Consider the following 16,170-nt stretch of genomic DNA (forward strand, 5'->3'; position numbering starts at 1 on the left):
GCCCATTGGCCCATCTGATCAAGATCCCGTTGTACACTGAGATAGTCTTCTACATCTCCAATTTTGGTGTCATCTGCAAACTTACTAACTATACCTCCTATGTTCACATCCAAATCATTTATATAAATGACAAAGAGCAGTGGACCCAGCACCGATCCTTGTGGCACTCCACTGGTCACAGGTCTCCAGTCTGAAAAACAACCCTCCACCACCCTTTGTCTTCTACCTTTGAGCCAGTTCTGTATCCAAATGGCTAGTTCTCCCTGTATTCCATGAGATCTACCCTTGCTAACCAGTCCACCATGAGGAACCTTGTTGAATGCCTTTCTGAATCCATATACATCACGTCCACCGTCCTGCCCTCATCAATCCTTTTCATTACTTCTTCAAAAAACTCAATCAAATTCATGAGACACGATTTTTCACACACAAAACCATGTTGACTATCCCTAATCAGTCCTTGCCTTTCCAAATACATGTAAATCCTATCCCTCAGAATTCCCTCCAACAACTTGCCCACCACTAATGTCAGGCTCATCTGTCTATAGTTCCCTGGTTTTTCCTAACCACATTTCTTAAGTAGTGGCACTTTGTTAGCCAACCTCCAGTCTTCCGGCACCTCACCTGTGACTATCGATGACACAAATATCTCAGAAAGTGGCCCAGCAATCGCTTTCGTAGATGTTTCAAGACATCCAGCACCTCTTCCTCTGTAATGTGGACATTTTTCAAGATGTCACCATCTATTTTCCCACATTCTATATTTTCCATGTCCTTCTCCACAGTAAACGCTGATGCAAAATACTCATTTAGTGTCTCCCCTATGTCCTGCGGCTCCACACAAAGGCCGCCTTGCTGATCTTTGAGGAGCCCTATCCTCTCCCTAGTTACCCTTTTGTCCTTAATGTAGAAATCTTTTGGATTCTCCTTAACTCTATCTGCCAAAGCTATCTCGTGTTCCCTTTTTGCCCTCCTGATTTCACTTAAGTATATTCCTACTGCCTTTATACTCTTGTACGGAGTCACTCAATCTCTACTGTCTATACCCGACATATACTTCCTTCACTTTCTTAACCAAAACCTCTATTTCTCTGGTCATCCAGCATGCCATACACCTTCAGGCCTTCCCTTTCACCCTGACAGGAATATACTGTCTCTGGACTCTCATTATCACAGTTGTGAAGTTATCATTTTCCAGCCGTCCCTTTACCTGAAAACAATTTCCTCCCATCAGCTTTTGAAAGTTCTTGCCTAATATCGTCATCACTGGATTTCCTCCAACTTAGAACTTCAATTTTTAGATCTGGTCTATCCTTTCCCATTACTATTTTAAAACTAATAAAATTATGGTCGCTGGCCCCAAAGTGCTCCCCCACTGACATCTCAGTCACCTGCCCTGCCTTATTTCCCAAGAGTAGGTCAAGTTTGGCACCTTCCCTAGTAGGTACACCCACATACTGAATCAGAAAATTTTCTTGTACGTACTTAACAAATTCCTCTCCATCTAAATCCTTAACACTATGGCAGTCCCAGTCTATGTTTGGAAAGTTAAAATCCTCTACCGTAACCATCCTATTATTCTTACAGATAACTGAGACCTCCTTACAAATTTGTTTCTCAATTTCCCACTGACTATTGGGGGCTCTGTAATACAATCCCAATAAGGTGATCATCACTTTCTTATTTCTCAATTCCACCCAAATAACTTCCCTGGATGCATTCCCAGGAATGTCCTCCAACAGTACAGCTGTAATGCCATCCCATATCAAAAATGGCACTCCCCCCCCTTCTCTTGCCTCCCTTTCTATCCTTCCTACAGCATTTGTTTCCTGGAACATTAAGCGGCCAGTCTTGTCCATCCCTGAGCTACGTCTCTGTAATTGTTACGATATCCCAGTCCCATGTTCCTAACCATGCCCTGAGTTCATCAGCCTTCCCTGTTAGGCCCCTTGCATCGAAATTTGCCAGCATTTAGCCTGTATCCAACACATTGAAGGTGGAGGAATGGAATACCTGGAGGAAGCTGCTGAGGTGACTACAACACAAAACGTGCATGTTATACTCTGTAATGACATGTCTCAACTGAGGTCACCACCCACACACACATCAGAACAGTAAATGCTGACCTAGCCAGCAAAAGCTCAGATCACATGAACATACAAAAAGAAAATTACAACTGTCCATTTCTGAGTCAGCTCAATCTTTCTTGCGATCTGAAAACCTTTTGCAAATATGCCTTTGCACTTAATTATTTTCAGTGCCTTCGGGAAGAACCACAAAGAAACACTGTCAGCAGAGGATCATGCCAATTGATCCACAGACTTATTCAGGTACTAGGACAGAAACACATGTCAGCGTTTGAGCCTTCCTCCCTAACAGTCTGTCGTTATAACCATCTACTTCCTCCTCCCTCGTACATGTCCACCTTTCCCTTGAACGCTTTACACGCTTCATGTCAACTACTCCAGTGAGGTAGCATGTTCTACATTCTCACCCATTTTAGGAATGTACATAGGACCTTTTACCTTGCCTTCCTCTTTTAAGAAGCTCCGTAGAACCAAAGTGTTTCGCTCCCCCCTTGCCCTCGATCCTCCTCACGGGGATCGGTGTCAGACTTTACTTGATAATGGCCCTGTGAAGCTCCTCCGTGACATTAAAGGTGCCACACAGATGCAAGTTGTTGTTGTACACAGTGCTGTGCAAACACGTCATCCACAGTCATAAAGCTGTAGAGAACAGCAACAGGCCCTTTCCCACAACTCATCCATGCCGACCACATGTACTAAATTAATCTAGCCCAATTTGCCAGCACTTGGCCCATATTTCTCTAACCCTGCCTATTCATATACCCATCCAGATGCCTTTTAAATGCTGTAATGGTACCAGCCTCCACCACATCCTCTGGCAGCTCATTCCATACACGTACCACCCTCTGTGTGAAAACGTTGCCCCTTAGGTCCCTTTTAAATTTTTCCCCTCTCACCTTAAACCTATGCCCTCTAGTTCTGAACTCCCCCACCCCAGGGAAAAGACCTTGTCTATTTACTCTATTCATGCCCCTCATGGGCGGCACGGTGGCACAGTGGTTAGCACTGCTGCCTCACAGCACCAGAGACCCGGGTTCAATTCCCGCCTCAGGCGACTCTCTGTGTGGAGTTTGCACGTTCTCCCAGTGTCTGCGTGGGTTTCCTCCGGGTGCTCCGGTTTCCTCCCACAGTCCAAAGATGTGCAGGTCAGGTGAATTGGCCATGCTAAATTGCCCGTAGTGTTAGGTAAGGGGTAAATGTAGGGGTATGGGTGGGTTGCGCTTCAGCGGGGCGGTGTGGACTTGTTGGGTCGAAGGGCCTGTTTCCACACTGTAATGTAATCTAATCTAATCATTTTATAAACCTCTATAAGGTAATTCCCCGACCTCCGACATTCCAGGGGAAATTGTCCCACCATAGAGATTTATAGCATGGAACAGGCCCTTCGGCCCAACTTGTCCATGCCGCCCAGTTTCCACAATTAATCTAGTCCCACTTGCCTCCTTCTGGTCCATATCCCTCCTTACTTATCCCATCCATGTTCCCACCTGACCAAACTACACTCGACTCTACCACTACCTCTGGCAGCCTGTTCCAGACACTCACCACCCTCTGTGTGAAGGAAGTTGCCCCTCTGGACCCTTTTGTATCTCTCCCCTTAAATCTACGTCCTCTACTTTTAGACTCCCCTCACTTGGGGAGAAAGCTGTTGGCTATCTACGTTATCCAAGCCTCTCATGACTTTATGGATCTCTTACCAGGTCACCCCGCAGTCTCCCACGCTTCAGATGTCACTGTAACCTAGCGCCAGGACTTGGCTATGTTTTCCTGCCAGAAGCAGGTGAATCTGTGGAACTTATTGCCACAGAAGGTAGTGGAGGCCAAGTTAGTGAGTGTATTTAAGACAGAGATAGATAGGGTTCTTGATCAGTAAGGGGATCAAGGGTTACAGGGAGAATGCAAGAGAACGGCATTGAGAAACCTATCAGCCATGATCGGATGGCAGAGCACACTCGATGGGCTGAACGGCCTAATTGTGCCCCGATATCTATGGTCTCACGGTCTCGAGGGAGAGGAACCACCCTCCCTCTCCAATCCCCTCAGGATACTTCAGTGAGATCATCGCTCGTTGCCCTAAATTCCAATGGATATAGGCCCAATCTGTTCAACCTCACCTCATAAAACAAACTTTGGATGAAGGGGTTTCTACTGATTCCCAAAGCCTTTTCCTTAAGAAAAGGAAGAGACAGCCATTCAAACCAACTGAACATGACCCAGGAAGGTGATGAGGGAGTGGTGGGAGGTGAGTTGGGGAGAGGGGTGGTGGGGGGAGTTGGGGATGAAGGGAGTGCGGGGAGGGAATGGGGGAATGGGGGAAGAGGGAGGAGGGTGTTGATGAGGGGAGTGGGGGCGGAAGGGAGTACAGGGAGGGAATGGGAGAGTGGGAGATGAGGAGTGGGAGGAGCAGGGAGTGGGGGAGGGAATGGGGGAGTTGGGGAGAGGGATGGTGGAGGGAGTGGGGGACGAAGGGAGTCCGGGGAGGGGATGGGTGAGTGGGGAGGGAGGAGGGTGTTGGTAAGGGGAGCAGGGGAGGAGGGGAGTGCAGGAGAGGGAGTGGGGAGGGGAGGGAAGGGGTGATGGGGGAGTGGACGGAGGAAGGGAGTGGGGGGGAGCGGATGGGGAAGTGGGGGGGGGAATGCTGAGCTGGGGAGTGGGGTGGTGGAGGGAGTGGGGGAAGAAGGGAGTCCGAGGAGGGGATGGAGAAATGGTGGGGGGGGGGGGGGCAGTGGAGGGGGAAATGGGTGAAGACGGGAGTTTGAGGAGGAAGTCGGGAAGGAGGAAAGGGGCTGGGACAGGGAATGGGTGGAGGAGGGGAGTGTGAAGAGGGAGTGGGTGGGGGGGGCGTGGGGGAAGGTGGGGAGGGGGTGTCCACCTGTTCTGAATTTCCTTTTACAAAGCCCAAAGCGAGCATACCTTCAGGTCGAGAATACCATCCTGCATGTGCCTCTCGACTTCCTGGATGTTGTTCTGCAGCACCCTCAGCTGCTGGAAGACCTCCTTGGTCATGTCCTGCAGCTTCCGGCTGGACTCACGCTCCTCCTGCCTGACCTGCTGGATTAGGCTGCTCTCCTCACCGTTCAAGTAGACGTGCAGCTTCCGAAATGAGTTCTTGATCTGGCTCTCCGTCTGCCGTGCCCAGTCCTGCGGCACATGTTCACATTCAAAGGAATTAACGGAACTCTGTCCAACCTCCCTCCACTCTTAAAACACACCTCCCTCCCCGGCTGACTCTCGGACAGCGGGGGATAACTTCAAACGTTGGATATTGATGGGTGATGCAGAATGGCCACTTGTCTCGCTCAGCAGCCACGTACTGCACTCGGTACAAGGCAATGCACTCTGACAACTAATGCCATTGGCTCATTTTGCACTCCCTCAGTACTGACCCTCTGACAGTGCAGCACTCCCTCAGTACTGACCCTCTGACAGTGCAGCACTCCCTCAGTACTGACCCTCTGACAGTGCGGCACTCCCTCAGTACTGACACTCTGACAGTGCAGCACTCCCTCAGTACTGACCCTCTGACAGTGCGGCATTCCCTCAGTACTGACCCTCTGACAGCGCGGCACTCCCTCAGCACTGACCCTCTGACAGCGCGGCACTCCCTCAGTACTGACTCTCTGACAGTGCGGCACTCCCTCAGTACTGACCCTCTGACAGTGCGGCACTCCCTCAGTACTGACCCTCTGACAGTGCTGCACTCCCTCAGTACTGACCCTCTGACAGCGCGGCACTCCCTCAGTACTGACCCTCTGTCATTGCAGCACTCCCTCAGTACTGACCCTGTGACAGTGCGGCACTCTCTCAGTACTGACCCTCTGACAGTGCAGCACTCCCTCAGTACTGACCCTCTGTCATTGCAGCACTCCCTCAGTACTGACCCTCTGTCATTGCAGCACTCCCTCAGTACTGACCCTCTGTCATTGCAGCACTCCCTCAGTACTGACCCTCTGACAGTGCGGCACTCTCTCAGTACTGACCCTCAGTACTGAATCTCTGACAATGCAGAACGCCCTCAATACTGACCCTCTGACAGTGCAGCACTCCCTCAGTACTGACCCTCTGTCATTGCAGCACTCCCTCAGTACTGACCCTCTGACAGTGCAGCACTCCCTCAGTACTCACCCTCTGACAGTGCGGCACTCCCTCAGTACTGACCCTCTGACAGTGCGGCACTCCCTCAGTACTGACACTCTGACAGTGCAGCACTCCCTCAGTACTGACCCTCTGACAGTGCGGCACTCCCTCAGTACTGACTACCTGACAGTGCAGCACTCCCTCAGTACTGACTCCCTGACAGTGCAGCACTCTCTCAGTACTGACCCTCTGACAGTGCAGCACTCCCTCAGTACTGACCTTTTGACAGTGCAGCACTCCCTCAGTACTGACCCTCTGACAGTGCGGCACTCCCTCAGTACTGACTACCTGACAGTGCAGCACTCCCTCAGTACTGACTCCCTGACAGTGCAGCACTCCCTCAGTACTGACCCTCTGACAGTGCAGCACTCCCTCAGTACTGACCCTCTGACAGTGCAGCACTCCCTCAGTACTGACCTTTTGACAGTGCAGCACTCCCTCAGTACTGACCCTCTGACAGTGCAGCACTCCATCAAACTTTGCAGAATTGGAAACTGCAAGTGTAAAGCTCAAAAGGACACTACTGACAAGATGGAGTATGCTAATAGTTGCAATGTTAAGTTCAGTGCAGAGAACGGTGACTTGACACATTTTCATCAGAGACACAATATAAAGTGGAACACATGATTCGGAAGTTCCAGGAGCAGAGTGAGCTAGGTATCTGTACACGTCATTAGAGGTACCAGGGTAGGTTGAGAGCACAGATAATAAATCATCAAACATACTAAGTCCTGTTCATAGCAGCATGGAGTAGGAAAGCAGGAAGGCTGTGCTGAATCAGAATAGCAGGCTAGTTTCGTCTTCAGCTCACTCTATTTTAGGAAGGATATTATTAAGCTAGAGGGTGTTCTGAAGAGATTTACCAGGTTGCTTCGGGGAATGGAAGGTTTGAGTTAGAAAGAAAGGTTGGATAGGCTGGGACTTTTTTCACTGGAGAATAGGAGATTGACAGGCTACCTTTCAGAGATTTGTAAAATCACGAGGGGTATAGATAGGGTGAACGGTAGGTGTATTTTCTCTTGGATGGAGGGTTTCATGTCTTGAGGGCATATTTGTCAAGCAAGAGGTGAGAGATTTAAAAAAAAACGACACAAGGGACTTTTTTTTAACACAGAGCGTGTGGACTGTACTTCTTGAGGAGGTGGGTGGATGTGGGCTCAGTTACAATGTTTAAAAGACATTTGGATAATTACATGAATAGGAAAGGTTTGGCGGGATGCGCGTAGAAGCAGGCAGGTGGGACTAGTTTAGTTTGGGGTTATGTTCGGAATGGACTGGTCGGGACGAAGAGTCTGTGTCCATGCTGTATGACTCTGTGATTCTGTCTGGTTTTGGATGCCACACTTTAGGAAGGATGTGACATTAAGAGTGCATTGAGAGGTCTATGAGTATGAGTGCATCCAGGAATGGCCAGTTATGAGGATGACTTGGAGAACCAGGGACTGTTTACCCTGGGGAACAAAAAAAGCCGAGAGAGGACATCTGGCCAAACTCCATCTTCCAGATCAGGAGGGATCAAAGAGGGAGAAAATGTTCACATTCACGAAAGGGCCGGTAAGACGGCTCAGATTTCAAGTGGGAACAGAAGTGATATCAGGGCTCCCCCTTCTGACGCCCAGCTGCATCGTATATTCAGTTACCTGTAACTTCGCTATGTACTTGTCCGATTTCGTTTTCAATACGTCGCATTTGCTTCTTCTGTCCTGAAGTAACTTCAGCGTATTTTCTATTTCCTCCTAGAAATAAAACAAAGCAAGAGCACAGCTTAACCACTGGTCACACTCCAAGCGATGACACCAAATAATTCTGAACAACATCCCAACCGCATGGTGGCTCAGGGTCCCAGGTTCGATTCCAGCCTTAGGGCGACTGCGTCTGTCTGTGTGGAGTTTGCACATTCTCCCCGTGTCTGTGTGGGTTTCCTCCAGGTGCTCCGGTTTCCTCCCACAGTCCAAAGATGTGCAGGTCAGGGTGGATTGGCTGTGCTACATTGCCCCATAGTGCCCAGGGATGTGCAGGTTAGGATGGATTGGCCATGCTAAATTGCCCCATAGTGTCCAAGGATGTGCGGGTTAGGATGGATTGGCCATGCTAAATTGTCCCATAGTGACCAGGGATGTACAGGTTAGGGTGGATTGGCCATGCTAAATTGCCCCATAGTGACCAGGGATGTGCAGGTTAGGATGGATTGGCCATGCTAAATTGTCCCATAGTGACCAGGGATGTACAGGTTAGGGTGGATTGGCCATGCTAAATTGCCTGTAGTGTTAGGTGAAGGGGTAAATGTAGGGGAATGGGTCTGGGTGGGTTACTCTTCGGAGGGTCGGTGTGGACTTGTTGGGCCAAAGGGCCTGTTTCAACACTGTAAGTAACCTAATCTAAATTGCCCACAGTGTTAGGTGCACTAGTCAGGGTCTGGGTGGGTGAAGGGTCGGTGTGGACTTTGTAGATTAGATTAGATTACTTACGGTGTGGAAACAGGCCCTTCGGCCCAACAAGTCCACACCGACCTGCCGAAGCGCAACCGTTCCATATCCTGACATTTCACTCCTTCACCTAACACTACGGGCAATTTAGCATGACCAATTCACCTGGCCTGCACTGTGGGAGGAAACCAGAGCAAACCCACGCAGACACAGGGAGAATGTGCAAACTCCACACAGACAGTCACCCCCGAGGCGGGAATTGAACCCGGGTGCTGTGAGGCAGCAGTGCTAACCACTGTGCCACCATGCCGCCCACAGCCGAAGGGCCTGTTTCCACACTATAAGTCATCTAATCTAATCTAAATTGCCCATAGTGTTAAGTGCACTAGTCAGAGGGGAATGGGTCTGGGTGGGTTACTTTTCGGAGGGTTGATGTGGACTTGTTGGGCCGAAGGGCCTGTTTCCACACTGTAGGGAAATTAATCTAAAAAAAAAACTCTGGAGTAGGCCATTCAGCCCCTCGAGCCTGCTCTGCCAATTGGGAAGTTCACTGGAGACAAAAAAATCTGCAGATGCTGGAATCCAAAGAAGAACACAGCAAGCCAGGCAGCACCAAGCGGTGGAGACGTTAATGTTTCGGAAACGTTGACTTCTGCACCTCCTGATGCTGCCTGGCTTGCTGTGTTCTTCCAGCCTCTTGCCTGTCTAATTTGGTAAGTTCATGACAGTCCCAACTGCAATGTCAAATCCACTCACTTGCCTCCCCTCGAAAACCTTTCAGCTCTTTACTTAACAAGAATCTGTCTACCCCTCCCTTAAAAAAACGATTCAACGACTGTGCCTGTAGATCACTGTCAGAAAGAGATGTCCAAAGACCCATGAATCTCTGGGACAACACATTTTACCCAATTTCTGCTTTATGTGGGCCACCTTTGATTTTGAAGTGATAACCTCAGGCTCTCGATTCTCCCATAAGTGGCAACATCCTCTCCACATCTAGCCCAGCAAAACCTTTAGCATCTTATGTGTGTCAATCAAATTGCTTCTTAACCTTCCGAACTTCAGCAGATACAAGCCTCCCCCGTCCAACCTTTCCTCTTGCCCATTCCCATTCCATCAAAGACCCCTCCGAGCCCGGTTATAATCTCTTCCAACCTCTTCCGTCAGGCAGAAGATACAGAAGTTTAAACACATGTTCCAATAGGTTCAAGAGTGGCTTCTTCCTTGCTGAAACTAGACTCTCGAATGGACCTTTCAAATTCCAAATCTAATGCTGATCTTACCTTCTTTGCAGCTGTAACTTTGCATTCCTCGCTCTGTTCACTCACCCTATGATCGTTGCATCTTTATATGTTATGATTTGCCTGTACGGCATGCAAAACAATGCTTTTCACTGTACTTAGGTACATGTGACAATAATAAAACAAATCAATTATTAGTCTGTTAAACTTTCTCTGAACGGCCTTCAATGCATATACATCCTTCCTTAAATAAGGTGACCAGTACTGTATACAGTACACTAGAATGGGGTCTCATAACTTCACGAATTTTGTACACAAGTCATCATTGGTAACATTGCATGAACTTTCCTAATTACTTGCATTCTAACCTTTTGCAATTCATCCATCAGGCATCCTTTTAAATCCAGAGTTCTGCAATCTCCCAACATTTAGACTTGATGCTTCTTTTTTTATAATTCTCTCTGTTCAAATGGACAGCTTCACATTTTCCCACATTATATTCCATTTGCCACATTCATTCTTTTAACCTAAAAGTAATTCTTTGGTAACCCTTTCATATCTACTTCGTAATTTCCTTTCCTTTTGTGTTGTCAACAAATTTGGTAACTATACATCTGACCCTTCATCCAACAGTTGAGGTCCCAGCATTGATCTTAGTGGCACATACCCATTTAAACTTACCAACCTGAAACAGTCCCATTTACTCTCTGCTTCCTGTTAGCCAGCTGATCTTCTATCCATGCCAATATGTTACCCTCTAGTAAGGTGGCACCTTATTTGAAATGCCCTTTGGAAATCAAAGTAGAGCATATTCACCAGGTCTCCCTTATCCCCATGAAGTGTAACCTCCGTAAAGAACTCCAGCAGGTTGGTCAATCCTGATTTCTCTCTGACAACGCCATGTTCAGTCTACCTAACTGCTTGGAACTTATCCAACTGTCCCATTGTGACTTAGAGTCACAGAGTCATAGAGATGTACAGCACAGAAACAGACCCTTCGGCCCAACCCATCTACGCCAACCAGCTATCCCAACCCAAGCTAGTCCCATCTGCCAGCACCCGGTCCATATCCCTCCAAACCCTTCTTATACATAGACCCATCCAGGTGCCTCTTAAATGTTGTAATTGTACCATCCTCCACCACATCCTCTGGCAGCTCATTCCATACACGTACCACCCTCTGCGTGTAAAAGTTGCCCCTTAGGTCTCTTTTATATCTTGCCCCTCTCACCCTAAACCTGTTCCCTCTCGTTTTGGACTCCCCCCGCCCCAGGGAAAAGACTTTGTCTATTTACCCTATCCATGCCCCTCATGGTTTTATACACCTCTATCAACCCCTCAGCCTCTGACGTTCCAGGGAAAACAGCTTTAATAGTAGCTCCTAATGTTTTCCCCCGATAGATGTCAAGCACACTGGCCTGTAGCCTTCTGTTTTCTGTCTTCCTTGCCTTTTTGAAAATTTGAATTATTTGCCAGGGCACGTGGTGGAGGTTGGTACAATTAGAACATTCAAAAGGCATTTGGATGGGTAGATGAATAGGAAGCGTTTAGACGGTTATGGGCCAAATGCTGACAAATAAGGCTAGATGAATTTTGGATATCTGGTTGGCGTGGATGAAATGGATCAAAGGCCCTGTTTCCATATTGTACAGCTCTATGATTTTATTCACTAACTTCCAGTCTAATTAAACTACTCCCAAATCACAAGAGTTTTTGAAAAATGGAAACGAATGCATCAGTTATCTCACTAGCCCCTTCTTTTGCTCACAACACATTTCTGTATCCATAAAATCTTCCTAACTGGCCTGTTTTGACACCATCACCTTCGTAAATTGTTATGATCTCTCTGCCTTGATTAGATTAGATTACATTACAGTGTGGAAGCAGGTCCTTCAGCCCAACAAGTTCACACCGACCCGCCGAAGCGCAACCCACCCATACCCCTACATTTACCCCTTACCTAACACTTCGGGCAACTTAGCATGGCCAATTCACCTGACCTGCACATCTTTGGACTATGGGAGGAAACCAGAGCACCCGGAGGATTAGTTTGTAAGCTTTGGATTACTTATTGCTTTGGTTAGATTTTCGGCATGTCCCTAGCATGTTCTTCCAGTCATGTTCTCCAGCACCACTTTATTTTTAATTTTTTGGAATTATCTTTCTGGCTCATTTAATTAGATTATGGTCATCCCTTCATTTGTTATTCAGCTGTGGACAGTTTAATCACACCGTCTGACACTTTTAGTCACCTGCAGTGACTTACTATTTGACCCTTCACTCATGCCATCTGTATGATCTTTTGATCTCTCTGCCTATAAATTTTGTGTTCTGCCTGCTTCTCTCTCACTTCACCTAACGACGGGACTACGCTCTGAAAGCTTGTGATTTCAACTAAACCTGTTGGTCTATAGCCTGGTGTTGTGTGACTTCTGACTTTGCTCACAAAAGTAAGACCCTCTGTTCAAAAAATTTGCCATTGCACTTATTCAACAGTAAATAGATTTACAACATCATGATCATCCCTGTAATAGATTTTAGCTGCAAAATTGGCTTTGTTCATTGAAGACAGGCAAACCAATAAGATTCCCCTTCTTGTATGGTCTTTCCTTAACAACTCTTTAGGCTCAGAATTTCAAGTGCGGTTTATCACCCGTGTTTTGCACTGCTTAAAACGTGTCAGAATATGCTGTTCTCAAGTTCCTTCCAGAACACTGAGTCCACAGAGGCTGCCAACACTCATTGAAAACATGGCACTTTCCCGGCCTTCTAATGCAACAACAACTCACGTTTCTCTAGCGCCTCTAACGTCGTTTGGCAACCTCGCAAAGCACTTTACAGCAGCACTACCGCACAGAGTTTGGACACCAGGCCACACAAGGAGAGTGTGGACAAACGTGGGGGTGGTTTTTAAAGAACGGTGAAGGAACATGGCTACATTGGAAGGGAGAGTTTCACTGAACGATGGCAGTCAGAGGCTGTTGGGCCCAGGAGAAGAGATCAAGTTGAAGTAAAAGCTGTGAAGAAACATGGGAACAGGAAGCTACAGGTAGTAGAGCAGAGAGAAAGAGAGACACCCAGGACAGACACAGAGACAGACACACACATACAGATGCAGAGACACAAGTACACTCACAGACAGCGAATTGCAGAGAGTGAGAGCGAGAGAGACACACACACATAGAGAGATACAGACACAGCAAGAGAGAGAGGGAGACAGACTCAATCGCGGTAAAGATATACAGATGGAGAGACTGAAAATCACATACAGGGAGATAGAGACAGACAGAAATGCAAAGAGAGACAGAAAGACAGGTAGACAGACACACACAGAAGCAAGAGATACCGGAACATAGAGAGAGAGAGAGAGAGAGAGAGAGGGAGGTAGTGAGACAGACAAAGACAAGATTAACAGAAAGACAGAGATCATGAAAGAGAGAAAGACAGCCAGAGACAGAGACAGAGAGAGATAGACAGAGAAAGTGAGAGAGAGTGAGAGACAAGAGATAATGAGAAAGAGACAGACACAGATAGTGAGTGATAGCAGGAAAGGCAGGGATAGTGACATGGAGACAGAGAGAGACAGGCAGAGATAGTGATGGAGACACACAAAGAAATGTAGAGAGAGGGAGATACTGATAGGGAGACAGGGACAGATAGTGTGAAAGAGAGAGACAGACAGAGATAATGAGAGAAAGAGGGACCACACATACAGAGACACAGAAGGACACAGACAGAGTGAGACACACATTCATACTGACAGAGATACAGAGAGAGACATGAGAGAGATAGACACGGAGACAGAGTAGCAGAGGAAGAGGGCTGGACAGAAAACCTCAAACAAGAAATGGAAAAATGATATAGAAAATCCATCCTATTGATATTGCTCAGTGTAATTATCAAACACTGGGCTCGCTGTTCAACCCACACACTCTATTAGCCAATTTCAGCTCAACAACAAAAAAGTGACAAAACTTATGGGAAAGCGCTTAAGTCAGCTGTCATGCATTTTGGGCAGTTCTGAGTTGATTCTATCTGTAAATGTAAATCGAGATTTCTTACTGGGACAAATTCACCAGATAATTACCCTGAAGATAGAGTGAGGCACAAGTATAAAATGAGAAACCAAAAGACTGGAGAAGTCTTTACGAAAGAAAGATACGGGCGCAAGTGATCATGGAGATGAACTGAATCACATTTATATATAAAGACTGCATGGGAGGGTAGAGGTGAAAGATTCCTGATAGGTAGGTCTCAGACCACTGGTGAGAAATGTTCACATACCAAGGGGAGCTGGGAGCCCATTTCGAATGCTCAAATCTGTTTTCTTGTTTAGCTCAACATTACTTAATCTGTACCCCAGATCCACTTACTCAGCTTACCAACCACCTAATGAAGAAGCACCAAAAGCTAGTGCTTCCAAATAAACCTGTTGGACTATAACCTGGTGTTGTGCGATTTTTAAACTTTTTCCACCTGAGTCCAACACCAGCACCTCCAAGTCATGCTACCCAGCTTCGATCTTTATCTCGGGATCTACTTAACATCTACAAATTACCATTTGACCTGCAGCTCACAGACCCTCCCCCAGCCTCGGTATCCAGTACAAGAGGAAGTTCCTGATTACTGGTCACCATTTTGTGAGCAATTTTGTTGTAAGGTTTCTACCTTTGAAAAATGGTCTGAACTCCAAAACACATGAACTTAAAATTAGATTTCATTAAAATGGATGCAAGTTACATTGTAGAAAAAGGCCATTTGGCCCGACTGGGCTAATGCTAGTCCATGTTTCCTCCAGAATCTCCTCCCAAGCTATCTCATTTTGTCTCAGCTGTTTCTCTTTCTCTTCCGTTCTCCTTCGTATAGTTCAATTCATGCTGGGGCTAAAACAGCTCACTTTAATACCAAAGACAACATTGGTTTTACAGTAGGACACAGAAGGTGGTGGGGGGGGTGGTTGTTTTTCAGACTGGAGGCCTGTGATCAATGGTGCAGTGGGATTGAGACTGGGTCCACTTTTGTTTGTCGTTTCTGTAAATGATTTGGATGAGATTATCAGAGGCATGGTTAGCAAGTTTGTGGATGACACCCAAATATAGGGGACAGTGAAGGAGGTTATCTAAGAATTGATTCAGAGAGATCTTAATCAGTTGGGTCAATGGGCTGAGGAGTGGCAAATGGAGTTTAATTTGGATAAATGCAAGGTACAACTCATTCTGCTACAATGTGCATATCGTTCATGCAAATTTGCTGTAATACAATTGATGAATTGGGGACACTGTATCTGAAAGGCAAACTTTTAAAGCTTGTGTTGGTTATAATGCAGTGATGCTGCCAAGACATGATTTTCTTATAACACAGGATTGTACGATAACAGAATTGCCATGCCATAGAAGAACCGACTGTATTGCATTTTGGTGAAACAAACAAGGGCAGAAGTTATACATTTACTGGTAGGGCCCTGGATAGTATTGTAGAACAGAGAGACCTAGGGGTTCAGATACATAATTCTTTGAAATTTGCGTCACAGATAGGCAATGTGGTTAAGAAGGCGTTTAGCACATTTGCCTTCATTGCTCATTTGAGTATAGGAATTGGGATGTCATGTTGAGGTTGTGCAGGAAGTTGATGAGGCCTCTTTTGGAGTACTGTGTACAGGTCTGGTTACCCTGTTCTAGGAAGGGTATTATTAAGCTGGAGAGGGTTCAGAAAAGATTTTTAAGGACATTGCCAGGAATGGCGGTTTTAGTTACAGTTATAAAAATAGACTGGATAAGCAGGGACCTTTTTCTCTGGAGTGTTGGAGGTTGAGGGGTGATCTTATAGTGGTTTATAAAATCATGAGGGGCACAACAAAAGTCATTTTCCCTAACTTGGCTGAGTTCGAAACTAGGGGGCACATATTTAAGGTGAGAGGAGAAAGATTTAAAATGGATATGAGGGTCAAGTTTTTTTACACACAGAGTGGTTCGTGTGTGGAATGAACTGTCAGAGGAAGTAATAAATGCAATACAGTTGCAATGTTTAAAAGATATTAGGATAAGTACACGAAGAGAAAAGGTTTGAAGGGGTATGGGGAGAAAGTGAGGACTGCAGATGCTGGAGATCAGAGCTGAAAATGTGTTGCTGGAAAAGCGCAGAAGGTCAGGCAGCATCCAAGGAGCAGGAGAATCGACGTTTTGGGCATCAGACCTGGGCCAAATACAGGCAGTTGAGACTAGTATAGTTTGGGGACATTATTGGTGTGGACTGCTTGAACTGCAGGGTCTGTTTCCATGT

At 46.7% G+C, this 16,170-nt stretch overlaps 1 protein-coding gene across 1 annotated transcript in view; it reads right to left on the reverse strand.

Annotated features, from left to right (window-relative positions):
- The window catches only part of LOC140455123 (E3 ubiquitin-protein ligase TRIM39-like), a 31,852-nt gene that overhangs the window by 13,315 nt on the left and 2,367 nt on the right, over positions 1-16,170 (reverse strand). The window contains exons 2-3 of the mRNA XM_072549781.1: positions 7,865-7,960; positions 5,001-5,228 (exon numbers count right to left, since the gene is read on the reverse strand). Coding sequence (XP_072405882.1) covers positions 5,001-5,228; positions 7,865-7,960 — 324 coding nt within the window. The remainder of the gene's footprint in view (positions 1-5,000; positions 5,229-7,864; positions 7,961-16,170) is intronic.

Source organism: Chiloscyllium punctatum, chromosome 30 (assembly GCF_047496795.1).
Source record: "Chiloscyllium punctatum isolate Juve2018m chromosome 30, sChiPun1.3, whole genome shotgun sequence".
NCBI lineage: Eukaryota > Metazoa > Chordata > Chondrichthyes > Orectolobiformes > Hemiscylliidae > Chiloscyllium > Chiloscyllium punctatum.